The sequence below is a fragment of the Emys orbicularis genome, chromosome 10, assembly GCF_028017835.1.
Source record: "Emys orbicularis isolate rEmyOrb1 chromosome 10, rEmyOrb1.hap1, whole genome shotgun sequence".
In the NCBI taxonomy this organism is placed as follows: domain Eukaryota; kingdom Metazoa; phylum Chordata; order Testudines; family Emydidae; genus Emys; species Emys orbicularis.
Window position 1 is genome coordinate 40,381,487 of NC_088692.1, and position 15,842 is coordinate 40,397,328.

A 15,842-nucleotide genomic window follows, 5' to 3' on the forward strand; every position below is an offset into this window, starting at 1 on the left:
ATTAGTCTCCCAGGGGATCCTGCCCATCAGTTCCCTGAGGGAATCAAAGTCTGCTTTTCTGAAGTCCAGGGTCCGTATTCTGCTGCTCTCCTTTTTTCCTTTGGTCAGGATCCTGAACTCGACCATCTCATGGTCACTGCTGTCCTGGTTGCCACCCACTTCTACTTCCTCTACAAATTCTTCCCTGTTCGTGAGCAGCAGGTCAAGAGGAGCATGGCCCCTGGTTTGTTCCTCTAGCACTTGCACCGGGAAGTTGTGCCCAACACACCAAAAACTTCCTGGATTGTCTGTGCACTGCTGTATTGCTCTCCCAGCAGATATCAGGGTGATGGAAGTCCCCAATTGGAACCAGGGCCCGTGATCTGAAATTTTCTGTTAGTTGTCTGAAGAAAGCCTCATCTACCTCATCCTCCTGGTCTGATGGTCTATAGCAGACGCCCACCACATCACCCTTGTTGCTCTCGGCTCTAAACTTACCCCAAAGATACTCAACAGGCTTTTCTCCAGTTTTATACTGGAGCTCTGAGCAATCATACTGCTATCATACATACAGTGCAACTCCTCCATCTATTCTCCCCTGCCTGTGCTTCCTGAACAGTTTATACCCATCCATGACAGTGCTCCAGTCATGTGAGTTACCCCACCAAGTCTCTGTTATTCCAATCACATCATATTGTATTAGAGTTGTTAAAAGTGACGCTGGTGGATTTAGCCCCATATTTTATGTTTTATTTAGTAAACAAAGGTTTTAGAAAGCCTAGGCTCAAGAGAAATGTTTCTGTGGATTTTTTAAATTCACTGAAGACACGTGGGGGATTTAAACCTACTCTGGCTGTGTTTTTGTAAATCCAGTGTTAGTTGCGTGCTAGTTCATAAGGCCTAGAAAGTGAAACCAAGTAATCTGTTAGAGGAAGGATGAACCAGTGGGCAGGACCACTAGCCTAGCGTGTAGGAGGTTTATGTTCAAGTCCCTACTCTGCCACAGACATCCTGGGTGAACTTGAGTAAATCCCTTAATCTCTGTGTGCCTCAAGTGCCCACATAGGGCGGTGTGCTAATGTTAAATGTATTAGAGATTGTGTGGTGCTTGGATACTGTGGTAATAGGGGCTGTGTATGTGGGTAGATGGATGTTCTATTTCTAAACTGAGAGAAATTCAAAACAAAATAACCACCACCAATGGTAATGTGTACAGCATCTCTGACAAATCAAAGAATTCAAATAATTTGATAATGTTAATAGCACAAGTAAGAAATTTTTTATTTTGTGTCCATTTGATGAATGCTTGCATTCTCGGTTAAACTCAGAGGGTTGCTTTGTTTGGTGTAGGAATGGTATTGCAAGGTCCTGTGCTTCAGTTCCCTTTGATTTCGCTGGGAGTTGGGTGCTTGGGCATACTGTAGGATTAAAATTGATATATTTGACATTCATGTTTGATAACTCTCAATTAATCTCTCAATACCTAAATCAAATTGGAATCTATACTGCAGAAAGCCCCCAAACATCACAAGCTCTATTTCAGCAGATAGGAAATGCTGAGGATGTGAACTAATACTAAAGATTCTTAATCATGTTTTGTGTAATATCGGTTTTTGAATATTCAGCACTTTGTTAGGTTTGGAAACATCCCCGATTAAAAGAAACCAAGAGCTAAGCAGGAAGAGCATATTTTTAAGATAACTATTTTAGTTGCAGGATGTTTTTGTTTTGATACTCACTCATTAATCTGTCCTGTTTTTAAATTAATTTACTCCTCCCCCTATCCCTGCTGTGTCATGTGTTTGCATTAGGAATCTACCTCCTTCAGCCATATTTAATTTTACACTAGTTTAAAGTTGCAATAACTGATTATTGGACTCCTTCCTATATTATTTAAAAACCTCATGCCTTACTGAAAAGGGAGTAAGAGAAATCATTCCACCACAGCAGGACATGTAAACTTGAAGGAGAGCTCTTTTCTTTCATTTTAAAGGAGGGTAAAAAGTAGAAATTTTGAGTGCTAATGTCATGAAATAATATCCAGGGGTAGACATGGTGAATTTCCATGTGAATATATTGATGTAGCATTCTTCATCTCTCTCTCATCCTTTTAGATTAGCTACCTGAGGTAAATAAATAGTTTTAGTGTATAATAATTTGGTGGAGCACAACTTGATTGCTTGCTTCTAAACTGTGGTAGCCCATGAAATACACAGGGCAGCATGATGTGGTCCTCCAGCAGTAGTGCTGCCAGCAGTTTTGCCTTTATCTTACTTCCTCTATCCTTGGTTTATTTTCTTTTCCTTTATTTCCCCTTTCTCTGCTGTCTCTGCAGTTCTTACATCTGATGTATTGCAGAGAGAATCATGCCTAGGATCACATGGTATACTGGTCAGCTGCCCTTATTTTTGTAGCCAGATACATGTGTACAGTGCCAGAGTGATGTTTCAGTAGTGGTTACTGCTGGTGAGTTATTGCTGCCCAAAGTGTGTCTGAGCAGGTGGCAGACAGCTGAGCAGGAAGCATGGCAGGTAGACCATTATATGTGGCAGGTGCAACATGCATAAATGTTTTGTGGGCAACGCTGTTAAAATTCATAATGCAACAAAAATACAAACAATGACCAATGCTTTTTTCTTTTGCTTGGATCAGTTACATTACATAAGAGATGCAATAAATTGGCAAAAAGTGGTAAAATATTTTAAATGGATAGGGAGACAGGAAATGAAAAATGAAGACATAATCTATGGGGGAGGGAGGGTTCAAAAAATCTGATTTTTTTTATTGACAAAGTGTTAACCTTATCTTAGAATTTCCTAGTGTTTGGGTTTTTTGGTAAAACTATAGTGATCTGTTAGGGTGGTGGTTGTATTTTTACAACCCTAGCTCCAGTTATTACCTTGAAATTATTAAGCTATTTGTGTAGGGTCAATAATGTACCCTTATCTGGACATGGATCAGGCACTTAAACTGAGCTGATGGCTTGTGTGATACAGTTGTACAGCACCAGTAAATTTATGTGTGATACTACATTGAAGACACTTGTCTGAGAAATTTTGATTTAATTAAAATCTAGTTGCAGGAGCTGATCCTCAGCTGTTTTAAATTGTCATGGCAGTTGATGGTGCTATGATAATTTACACCTCCTATGGGGCTTCTCCACATTTTTTCAGATTTGTACCTAAAAGGCCTGATCCATAACTAAGGCTAAGATTTTGTCTGAGATATTTTTAGTAAAAGTCACGGATGGGTCATGGATGATAAACAAAAATTCATGGAAGCCTGTGACCTATCCCTGACTTTTACTAAAAAAAATAACTGAGACAAAATGGGGAGGGAGGAGGGTCCAGCACCTACTGCTGCTGGGGCTCCAGGGGGCCACCCATTGTGGCTGAGTGCTGGGGTCCCCCTGCCACTTGTGGCTACTCGGAGCTGTGGGCCCACAGCTGGGAGTTCCAGGGTTTGTCCATGGCATCTGGCCACCTGTGGGGGCCCCACGCTGCACTGGGGCTGAAGCGGAAAATGTTATGGAGGTCTCTGGAAGTCTCGGATTCTGTGACAAAATCTTAGCCTTATCCATAACCCATTAAATTCAGTGGGAGACTTTCCACTGTCTTCAGTGGGCTTTGGATCAGGTTATAAGTGCAGGTGTGATTACACCGATGGTTTCCCCTCTTACTCCAGTGGAAAACTGAGTGTGTCTACTGAGCAAAAAAAATGATTACCGGGGTGCTGATTGTGTGAATCCATTGTTGTCCCACTTGTCCACATAATGATTTGACATGTCCACGTAGCAGCAATGCGTCCGCTAGAACCATTCTGGTGCATCCAGGCATAACACCCCTTACAACCATGATGTGTGTTCTTGCACCTTATCCTATCCAACATGGGTTTCATAAAAGGCTTCTCCCATAATGCCCAGAACTGTTGGTGGGAATGAGGATTTTTGATGATTACCAAACATGAGGCACTGCATTGTAGGAGGGAGCTGCAGCAGTGTACTGTATGTCTAGTGCTTGTACCTTTATGTCCTCATTGGGGAGACTGTACTGATGCAACAGAACCTGATCCAGACCTTGCTTTGCAACCAATACTTATAATATAGCTGTCCCAGCTGTTGTGTAGATGGAGAGTTCCAAGCAGTGGTTGGTTGTGACATCTTTTTGCCTTGCATAGACAGAATTTTGGGATATTCCTGTTGCTGGAAGCATTGTGAATCTCTGGTAAATATTGCTGTAGAATGTTACAAAGTATCAGAATTCAAGGACATTTGTAAGAGTTACAGTAAAAGACAACCTTGCAGTTCATTTAAGTTTTTGTAGTTACTATTTTGGGGGAAGGAGAAACCATAATAAATATTGAACAAAGATAATATATATCCAGAGCTTTTTGTTGACTGCAGACTCACTAGATCTTTCCAACTCAATTCCCGTTCCAGACAACATGGCCTAGAGCAGAATCCTCAGTGCTGTTATCCCCAGTATCACTCTTGAGATGGTGGCACTGTGACTAGCACAGACACCTGCAAACTGCTTAGGTCCCCAAACTCCAATGGAAATGGAAACTTGGGTCTCTGATGAAAGGTGAGTGATTGATATCATACATCTGGTGAGTCAGACACGAGGAGGAGGTTCTATGCTTGTCCAAAGCAAAACTCAAACGTTTGCCAGCTAAACTCAGGCAAAACAGCCTGATAGAGGCATTCTCAACTGGGTTTGTTGCCTTCTCACACTGTGCGCCCACTAGGAAGATAGATTTCAATCCTTGTGAATGAGGTTCATTCATGCCAGTTCTGTCCTTGTTTGTATTTAACCAGGGTTGCTAAATCACATGCTAGTTTCATGTAAATCTACTTGCTTGCAGGAGGTTGATTTTTAAAAAGGACTCTGACTTCATGATCAGTAATATTTGTAGCTAGGATAAGGGGATCAAAACTCATGTTTTGGGGCATAAGATCTCTGCTGTTGTGGTCAGGAAGGAATCCCACCCTTCAACTGCTTCATTGCATAGACAGGCAGGTGTGTATTGTGCCCTCCTCTGAGGCTCAGGTATTGGTCACTGCCAGAGACCTGGTGTTAGACTTGATGGACCTCAGGGACTAATAGTTGGCACCAAACAATCCCAAGTTTGGTTAGATTTTAAAAAAAGGCAGCAATGCTATGCTTATAGCAGTTACAATATATTGCATCAGTGTGAAGAAATATCAGTCCTTGCGTACTGTTGGGAAGGCCCCATGGCTGACAGGTCTGCAGCAGACTGAGGGTAGGAAGCACGTTTCACAGCTTAGCAAGTAGCTTTTGTTTCAAGCAACAAAGGTTTGTTTTTTTTATTTCACTTGAGAGCTTTTTAAAAAAAAAAAAAAAATTAAGGAATCAGTCATCACCTCTTGTGTATCACAAAAGTTCATCAAATGATGCCAGTACAAAAGAGCTCTCCTTGCTTCTGACAGCTCAGTGCAAATGAAAATCTACTCTGACAGCTCTGGGAGTTTCTGAATCTGCTGAAACCCACAGTTTAATGGTTCACACATCTGGGTCTACTTCATTATTTGATCTGTTGCATTTCTCCCCTGGCCTGCTTAGTTTCCAGAGCCCCCCTGTTAGCAGCTTCCCCACTTAGCAGCCTAGGTTAGGAACCCTTTACTAGTCCATCTTTCTTCCCTCCATCAAACAAAGAAGGTGGCCCTGCTGTAGGGGCAGCCTCCAGCACTCCTTTGCTTCTTCTCACACTCTGCAGGATCTCCTCTGCACAGTCTAGATTCCCCTTCTGGTTACCACCATCAGCAGCTCAGGGCTGTCAGCCCCTGCATCATGGGCCTGTAACCAGAGAGCAGGACAGCCTAAGGGGAGTGGGGGTGGGGAAAGAAGCAGCTGGGCTTCATTTCTGCTAGAGAGGAGCTTGGTGATGGCCTTTGAGAGGATTCTTTGCATGCTCTCAAATCTAAAGACTCTTCGGAATCTTCAAGCAGGCCCTGTGGTGCAATCATGGGGGGGAAAGTAAGACAAAACAATGGTCTTTTATGGCCACCCCAAAATAAAAAGGCTGGCTTTGAGGATCATCTCTTCCTGCCAAGGTGACAAAGAATTCAAGCCTGTTTTTCATATAGGGTCTCTCATTCAGTGGGCAGCCTCTTGTATCGTGCTTCCTGTGAGTCTAGCAGTGCAGAGGTACAAGAGTCACTTCTGTTTCATTTTCAGGAGCCTAAAAAGGCCTCAACGTGTCCCTGTAAGTCTGGATTCCTGCCCAGCAACCCCTTGCATTCCTGCCCAGTCATGTAGGATTCTTGGTATCCAGCTTTTTCACTGAACTATATATATGTTGCTTTAGTCATAGTGCCTATAAATATTTCTCTTTCAAATCTACTTAGGGCCACGACTGTTCGCTACAAAGGGAGAAACCTTCGGATCAAAGCTCCAATGTGCAGGGCACTGAAGAAACTTTGTGACCCAGATGGTAAGTAAGAGAAGCTGAAATGGGAAAGAGTTGTAACAGATGATCAGGAGAGCGTGAGTGGCAGTGGGGCTTCTTTGGTGTGTGCCTCTCTGGCAAGGGAATTCATGCTATCTCAGGTTCTTTTGGGGGCACTGGATGTTCCTGTTCTCTAGTTGCCCCATTCATTTGCATCACCAGTGATACAGCTTTGAGAAAAATCCACTTCTATAGATCTCAAGATCTGATGCTGGCTGCTAAAGTACCATGCAAATAGAGAAATTGGAAAAGAAGTTGCTACGTTGGAGAAAATCCTTTTTGCTTTGCATCTCGGGCTTAGAGCCCTGCAACCTGACTTGAACCTGACAGGACCAGACTACATGTAAGGTTTTGGTCGGGTCAGAAAACAACCTGACCCACTCAGGATCAGGTTGGCTCTCCTCCTCCTGCCCATGGGGTCAGTGCAGTGGCTTGTGTGTCCCGCTCTTGCCAGCTGCCACCACCTCGCTGTACTAGGTGTGCTGCAGAGTGTGTGCAGTGCCTCTCACTCCGCAGTGTGTGCACAGCGCAGTGGGGACGGTGGCTGGTAGGAGTAAGGCATGCAGTCACTGCATGCGGCTGCCAACGTGCCGACCCTACAGGCAGGAGGCGGCGGCACTGACTCAGGTTGGGGGGAAGGGTCAGTTAATGACTCTATTACGGTTGGGTTGGGTGGTCTTGGGTCCAGTTCAAAACCAGTTCAGGCTTAAAAATTAGGCACAAGCAGACCTTTACTCAGGCTGTTCTGTACTTGTAGATGGCTGTCTTCATCCTAGTGCCAGCAAATGAACAGCTGCATGTTGCTTAGCACTGAACATTTCAGATCTTCTTTACTCTTTCCACCTCAATACAAAGCACGCTTTCATCAGCGAGCAATATTAAATGCAATTTAAAGATCTGAACAATTACACTTGTCAGTTCCTAGCCATCTGTGTTTTGACATAGCACTGCTTAATCAACTGTCAGCTCTAGTGCAATTGCAGTGTCCAAAGACAATATTGGTGCATCAGAACTGGAGGTAATCTGAGGAAGTAGGCTCCACTGGTGAATTTGAGCTGCCCAAATGCTCTTATAATGCTTTCCCCACCTACAATTTTTAATTCATCTGCCTGAATATTTAGCTCCATTTCTGACCGAGTTGCATTTGTCAGGAACACCTGTCTGCTTTGACCCATTGTTTTGCTCTCCTTCTTCCTGTAGGCATTAGTGATGAGGAGGATCAGAAGCCAGTACGTCTTCCTCTGAGGGTCCCTGTGGAGTTACAGCCACGAAATAATCATGCATGGGCTCGGGTGCAGAGCCTTGCCCAGAACCCACGGCTCAGGTAACCAAGGGCAAGATGGATCTTATATGTTGAGAATGAAGGGAGGAAAAGTACAGGTGTGGTATAGGGCACCTTTCCAACTTCATTCCCTCTCATTTGAGGATTTGTCCTCTCCTGGTGCCTGTGGCATTCTATCTGCAAATAGGGTTGCAGAGAGTTAAATCAAAATACTTTCTAATCACCAGTCCAGAACCAGCATGTTTAAATTTGCTGATCCTGAAAGCATTTGTGCTTGTCTGTCAAAATGCTTGACTCTAGTGCAGTGGTTCTCAACCTTTCCAGACTACTGTACCTCTTTCAGGAGTCTGATTTGTCTTGTGTATCCCCAAGTCTCACCTCACTTAAAAACTATTTCTTTATAAAATCAGACATAAAAATACAAGTGTCACAACACACTATTACTGAAAAATTGCTTACTTTCTCATTTTGTCTGTATGAAATTTTAGTTTGTACTGACTTTGCTAGTGCTTTTTATGTAGCCTGTTGTAAAATTAGACAAATATCTAGATGAGTTGATGTACCCCCTGGAAGCCTTCTGCGTACCCCCAGGGGTATACATACCCTTGGTTGAGAACCACCTCTCTAGTGGGTCATGTGATATCAGACTTTAAAATATCATTCTGATTACCATTCTGCTTTAAATCCCCTTATTTTGGTTCACATATGACTTTACCAGCTTCTCTCCTGAACTACTGAAGTTAGATAGCATAGATGACACAAAGCATTAATAAGTGTTGAGGGGATCCAGGTGGATCACTGGCTTGTGGCACTAGCTCTGGTTAAGATGTATTGGATTTAGTGTGTCGAGAGGGAGGATAAAGAAGCAAAATAGCAGTTGAAATGATAGGTTTCTGTGATTCTGGACATGGCAATTGCTACATACTGATGAAAAGCAAAGATTTCCAGGGATATACAACATTCTTTTGGGAGTTCATGATATCACTCTAACGCTGTCCAGCACTTTCTTAGCACTAGTCCAGGACTGAGTATAACAAGTCCTGGACCTTGGTCAGTGTAACTTTCATTTCCTCAATGAAGAATTCAGAAATAATAACCAAATGCCATAAGGTGGTGGTGCTGGGGTGGGGAGAGTTAGTATTTTAGGGTAGGATTTATCCTCCTACCATGTGATAGAGGCCAGACATTTTGAGGACAAGGGAAGAAAACAAAAATGTTATCCCAATTTTATCCTCCTTACCACCCTTGGTATTGTAGTTTCGTGTTCTACTTGCTAAGAGTCATAGCTAACGTTCCCCTCCTCTTCTCTTTCCTCCAGGAGAAACTGAGAGCCCAAGTCACCTCTGCAATATATATCTCAGAGAATTTTGAGTTTACTCACAAATCATGAGTTACCTACATGTTAGTGTTGTGCATTATAACTGCCTCCTGTTTCTCATGGGGGTTACAGTAAGTTAGGGGTAGGTGCATGGATAACTCTGCATAGTGTGTACATTGCTGCAGTCTCTGCTCCTATTTTATACTGTGCTAATCCAATTTCTCTCCTTGATTCTGTTTTGGGAGCAGATTGTGCTTTGAGTTTCTGCTGACTGAGTTCTCAGTTCTCTTGCATTGTTTATCTCCTGTGCAGGATGATAGTGGAGTTACATCGGAAGGTCTCCAGCCTCATTGAGTTCCTGAAACAGAAGTGGGCTCTCCATGAAGTGCGCATTGTATCCTTTTTCTGTTTAGAGCAAAACTGTTAGTCTGCTTTGTGTACCATGTTCAGGGCAATTCTCTCGCTATTCTAACCTCACTGTTTTCTCTCTCACACAAATCTCCATTAAAGGAACACCAGTCCCCTGTTTACTAAAGGTAAGATGCCAATATCTCAGAGCCGGTGAAGTGAAGAAATCTCTAGCAGGGAATCTAGAAGCATTCTCCCTTTCCTTCAGCTCTTCTATCCTGAATTCCCAGGAAAAATATATTTGATTTTAAATGAAGCTCACCATTTTTTTTTTCCCCAGTGGGCTCAGTCCAATTGCTCATAGATGGATGTTCACATTACAAAATCCATCATGATGATTGGCCCTTCGGTTGGCTGCCTCAGCGAAGAGGCCAAGGAGGACTGATCTAGCACCTTGCTCTTAGAGATATTCCTTAATCATGGTCTTGTGAGACTGTTAGTTGGACAGTTGGCTGGAAGCTTGTACTGCTGCCACCTGTGGTATATCTGTATGTTCTTTTTCGAGTAGTGTCCCTATGGGTGCTCCACTGTAGGTGTGTCTGAGCCCCTAATCAGAGACTGTAGCAGTGTCTGTTCAGCCCGCACATGCGTTCTTCCTCCCTCGTGGTCTGCCTCAAATCTGTCTAGCACTGCGCAGGCAAATCACCCCCAGTTCCTTCTCGACCGCCTTTGGTCTCAAACAGAGCGAGCAGTTGTCTCTTCTTTCTCTGTGTCATTAGCATAAGTAGTAGTAGTTTTAGTCCTTTTTGTTTCCCTTAATTAGCTACAGTTTCCGTTTACCCCATTGAGATTAAAAAAAACACCCACGTTTATTTCATGTTTCCCGCCTTTTCTCAGGGGATTCCCCCCTCCCAGGGCGTTTAGTCGTTTAGACTTTCTGTCCTCTCCGTTTTTTTAAAAAGGGGGGGAGGGGGGCAGAAGAGGTACCAACTTTCTTCTGCATTCCTCACTTTTGCAGGGTGATAAACCCACCCCCCTGGGGGCATGCCCGGCTCCCCCAGTTTCAAGAGGTTTCTCTCCTGCAAGGAAGCAATCTTAGTAACATATGGGCACTCTTACTGTTTAAAGTGTCTGGAAGAATCACACATCCCATAAAAGTGCACCATTAATATATTAATCACTGGCATCAGGGGCGCAACCTGTTGCCTCCCTCTGGAGTCTGTATGCACTCCAAGAGGTCAATCTCTACCTCGGTCACATTCCTTAAAGATGTCCCTGTCTCGGAAATTTGCAGAGCAGCAACTTGGGCCTCTGCCCACACTTCCGTGATTGCATGATGTTTCATGAGAGCCTCAGCCTCCCATTCCATCTTTGGCTCCAGCATACTCTCTGCCATAACAGACTCCACTCTGAAATCCAGCCCCCCGGGGGGATACTGCTGTGAAGTCATCTACAGTGGAGCATCCATAGGCAATGTTCCCTCTAATTTTTTCCATCCATGTGTGGAATGAATTTTGTTATGTGCACTAAATTATTGAGGTAATGTGCAGATGTGCGCCACCAGTAGAAACAAAACCTAGATATAATATATATTTTTAAAAAGTTACCATAGGGGTAATTACTTCAGCCAGGACAGGTTAGGCATTTTAGAACTCACTACTCAAAGAATTAAATTTAAGCGTAAGAGAGAAATAAAAATTATGAAATACATAGACCAGCCAAAAAACTCAAATAACAGCCCTTTGAAAGCCTAAAATTACAGAGAATATATGTGCATTGCAGGAAGTATCAAGAAGTAACACCACCAACGATAATAAAAGTATGTGAAGAGGTGAGTGTGAAAGTGTGTGTGTATGTGAGACACAGATACTGTGTGTGTGTGTGTGCGCGCGCATGCGTGTGTGCAAGACAGACATGCGTTTCCCCTCTAAGTACGTTCACAGCCTGGCAGGACTCCCCAGTGGACTGCAGCTGCTCTGGGGCATCCTTCAGGTAATCAATATTGCTAACTCTTATGCTATATGGTGGCTTTCCTTAAAGTCCCAGTGTGTATGCACTGGCACAGGAGGATGATATTCAGGAAGAAGTATGTGTATATATACAGTATGTCCTTGAGTTCTGGCAGAAGTGGAGTGGCTTCCTCCCAGTCTTTGTCAGGGGACTAAAACTTCAAGTATCGGTACACACTAAGTGTGGAGTCCTGGCTGACAGCTCTGACATGGAGCTGCATGCCGATAGAGAAGTCCGGCCATTGCCCCAGTCCCAGGCAACATGGATCCAGGGTGGGAGAACACATTTCCCAGACTGCATTCTTCACTGAAAGGGGCCCTTTTTTCCTTACTCTACAGAGGAGCTAGCCCCTTTCTCTCCACCAGAGGCAGCTCTGTTGAGGTTACTGTCATTCTAGTGTTTACACATCAATTTACAGTGTTATGACTCTGTATTCAAAATGGAAAAATATAGAAACTCAGGGATTACTTTAATTAAAGTGCAGAATTTCAGATGATGGCAAAATGGAGCCTCACTAAAACCCTGAGCGCTGTTTCTTTTCAGCCCTTTGATTTGCTGCTGTACGTTGCCCTTTTAAGTAGATCTGCACTCAAAGCAGACACAGCAGCAGCCACCAGCAAGCTCCCTCCATCCCACTCCTGAGCCCTGTCGCGTTCCCCTCCCTATCCCGGCTCTTCAGAGATTGGGTACAGAGGTGGGGGGAGGGGCACACCCTGCCATCAGCACCCCCCTTCCCACCCCACTCTGCATAGCAAGTAGGAGGCTTCGGGGAGCAGCTCCAGGGCAAAGGGCAGGAGCAGCACAGCAGTGTGCGGAGGGACACCTGCCGTGCACAGCACTTGATAGCTTGCTGGGCGGCCGACTGGCCGCACAGCTTAGAGGGAACTTAGCTCATAGGGACACTAATTGAAGAAGAAGAAGAGGAAGTTACTCACCTTGTGCAGCAGCAATGGTTCTTTGAGATGTGTGTCTCTATGGGTGCTCCATAACCCGTCATCCTCTCCTCTACTTCAGAGTTCTCAATGTGGCACTCTGTGGTAGAGAAGGAACTGGGGGCAATTTGCCCGTGCAGCACTAGATAGTCTTGAGGCCGACAACGAGGGAGGGAGAGTGCATGTGCAGGCCAACTGACGCTGCTACCTAAAATCTCCAATTAGGGGCGCAGGTATGCCTACAGTGGAGCACCCATAGGGAGCTACACGTTGAAGAACCATTGTTATTGCACAAGGTGACTAACTTTCTCTTGTACAGTCCTTGTAACAAGGTTCCCGGTCACTGCTAGTGCACCACCTCATGTCTAGCTCTGGGAAAGTAGCTCTCAGGGCATTGGATGGCCCTTTTCTAGTAAGTTGGCTGTCCAGATATGTCCCCATTTAGACCACCCTTTCTGAGGTGACAAAGTCTAACAGGACCACTGTCCAAATGCCTTCTCTGGACAGTGTTCAACTCCAGCTTGGGGCTCAGTGCCACTATACCAGTGGTGTCAGGGAAATCCAAGCCTACCCACTACAATGTTCTGGCCTAGGGACCTTATAACCAGCAGTCCAGGTCTGCTCAGTACCAATCCCTGTTGCTGTTTCCTGAGGAGTTTCCTACACAGCCTCTCTTTCTTGCCTTTTTCTGGATTTACCATGGGTGCCTACTGTACTCCCTGTGGCTACTTCACCTCCTCATAGCCTCTTGCCAGACTCCTTGCTCCAGGATCTCAGGGCTTACCCTCTTCCTGGACTACTTCCTTTGTCTCTGTTGACTTCCCAGGGTGTGACTGCAACTCTTTCTCTGCTCCTCCCTTCTGCTTTCAGCCTCCTACCTTTATATTGCAATCCCAGCCTTTCCCAGTTGAGCTTCACTCTTAACTAACCCTGGCTCTCCCTCTCACAGGTGACACCAGTTAACCTCTCAGGCCCTTGTTAACCCATCACAAAGCCCCAGCGCTTGTTACAAAGATGTATTTTTTAATATCCCTACCTCTAAACTTTAATCTTTGTAATTTAGTAAAAACACTTGTAAGATGCCAACTATTCTCTTCTTCCTAGCTCTTTCACGCTTCTGTTAGTTTATTTTTTCTTCAACTTGTAAGCCTTTAACTTGTAAGCCTTGCAGCAGCTGCAGAGTAGCACCTTACATGTGGAGACCGATACCAAGGTGAAAATATATAACATGGGGCTACTGTACTGACTTTGTAGTCCATTTTTGTACCAAAATCAGTGAAAACTTCCCTTTTTAATTTAAACAAAGTTGCCATGGAATTTCTAGTCTCCTGCACAAGAGTGTTGGTAAATTGGGGAGGGTTCAGAGAAGAGCCACAAGAATGATTAAAGAATTGTCAAAACATGCCTTATAGTGATAGAGTTAAGGAGCCCAATATATTTAGCTTATCAAAGAGAAGGTTAAGGGGTGATTTGATCAGTCTGTAACTACCTACGTGAAGAACAGAAATTTGATAGTAGAGGGCTCTTCAGTCTAGCGGACAAGGATATAACAAGATCCAATGGGTTCTCAATCGCCTGCAATTTTTAAATCAAGGTTGGATGTTTTTCTACAAGACGTACTCTAATTCAAACAGGAATTAATTCAGGTAAGTCCTATAGTCTGTGTTATCAAGGTCAGACTAAATAATCAGAATTGTTCCTGCTGACCTTAAACTATAAATCTGTAAGTGAAGCTGAGACCAATGACCTTGTTCTAGAATGTAGGATCAGCTTGCTGTTCATGGAAAAATTGTGGTCTTGGGTATATTCCCTTCTCAACATGTAAAGGCATAATTCCTGATTACAGAACATACACATCTATCCTGAATGGAGAGCTGCTTATTAATTTCTTAAACTACAAATTGGGCGGCCAGATGTTCTTTTTAGGGGTATCTGTGGCTGATGCTGCAGGTAATCTGCATAATGTAAGTTGGTTGTAATCTTTGACAAAGTATATTTAGCGTCAAACACTAGAGGAACGGCAGCTTCAGGACTCCAGAGATTCAGAAGCAAGAGGCAACCTCTCAGAGGAGAAAGTGATGCTTCATCTCTTCCCAGGAGAGAACTGTACTCTCACCCCTCTCCCTGAGGTGGCCAGAGTAGTCCACTCCAAGGCTTTCTGCACAGTGCATTGGCAGGAAACCGGCAAATGCAAACAGAACACAAAGGACTCTCACTTATTGCCTCCTGCTCAAATCCTAGGCATACAGAGTGGTCAGGGGACAGCCAGAGGGCAGCTGAAGTACCCTCGGGGATCAGAGGGTAAGAGTGGCGGAAGGACAGAGAGCACTATAGAGCCAGGCAGAACCTCTCAGCCCATAGCGGAAGTCTCTGCAAGCCCTGGAGATGTCTCCCCAGAGAGTGGCCTGACAGAAGGCCCCCCTGATCTCAGCATCACAAACTCTCTCGAAAAACCACCTTCTGGACTTCAGGACCCGGGAGGGAGTCTGGAGAAGCCGATCCCCGTGGTTTTCTGCACCGAGGGCGAGGAGGCCCTGGCCAGTGACCAAGCAACCAAGCTACCATCATGCAATACAGCTTGTGTTTGCAGCAAGATCCCTGACCTGGAGGAACTCTCTCTGCTTGATCCATTCCCTCGGTATATGAAGTCCTGTCAAGCTCTGATTGTCCCAGAGAAATGTTTTTGCACAGACAAACTGCAAGGGAAAGATCCTGGTCCCTCAGCTGGGAGTGCCTCTCCTGTGGCTCTTCCAGCTGAGAGTACAGAGGCAGCTGACCCCTGTTCTGCACAGATGGCAAGAGGTAGGATAGCATCGTCTGGCAGTGGCCTATCCAGATCTGAAACTCAAGCTAGCCACAGCCAGGGACCACAGCCTGATGCTTTTACTAAGGTTTTACAAGATGCAGTAGTGGAGGAGACTCAAGAGAAGCTGAGTTCTTCATTTCTGCATTCACCTCCGGGACAACCTTCTGCAAAGCCTCTCAAGGATGACCCGAGCCGACTTGCTCAACAGGTCAGAGAGGAGGGATGGAATCTACGAAACTCTGAGAGCCTTACGTTGGCTGAGGTTTACCTCATGATGGGCAAGCCAAACAAGCTGCAGCTGGAATATGACTGGCGAGCTGTGTTAGGGCCAGAAACCCAGGATTCCAGGGAGGAAACATCCGAACCCAGTGCTGTCCCCACATCTTCCATCTTTCACAAACAAAGACTCCTCAACTGCCTCTTAAAACTCATTTCCACCGAAGTCAACCCCAAACCAGTAAGTAACTAGCACTGATGACCTATGCATGACACTTGATTTTTGGAGACAATTGCTTGTTCCTGTTGTTTCCATGGTAAGCCCTATGGAGACCTTAGAGATTTCTGTCTGAAAACCATCCTAGGCAGCTTGCAGCAGAGTTAGACGCCTTCCACTATATGCTGCAGCTATTAGTTTTTATCCCATTTTAACTTTTAACAGAATATTCCATGTGTCTTCAGCTTCAATAGCTGTTATGATTA

The 15,842-nt window shown here is 44.6% G+C and overlaps 1 protein-coding gene across 1 annotated transcript in view; it reads left to right on the forward strand.

The window, feature by feature from the left end:
* Positions 1–15,842, forward strand: part of CRAMP1 (cramped chromatin regulator homolog 1) — a 103,278-nt gene that overhangs the window by 41,566 nt on the left and 45,870 nt on the right. The window contains exons 7-11 of the mRNA XM_065412180.1: positions 6,347–6,432; positions 7,648–7,771; positions 9,360–9,441; positions 14,338–15,118; positions 15,188–15,600. Coding sequence (XP_065268252.1) covers positions 6,347–6,432; positions 7,648–7,771; positions 9,360–9,441; positions 14,338–15,118; positions 15,188–15,600 — 1,486 coding nt within the window. The remainder of the gene's footprint in view (positions 1–6,346; positions 6,433–7,647; positions 7,772–9,359; positions 9,442–14,337; positions 15,119–15,187; positions 15,601–15,842) is intronic.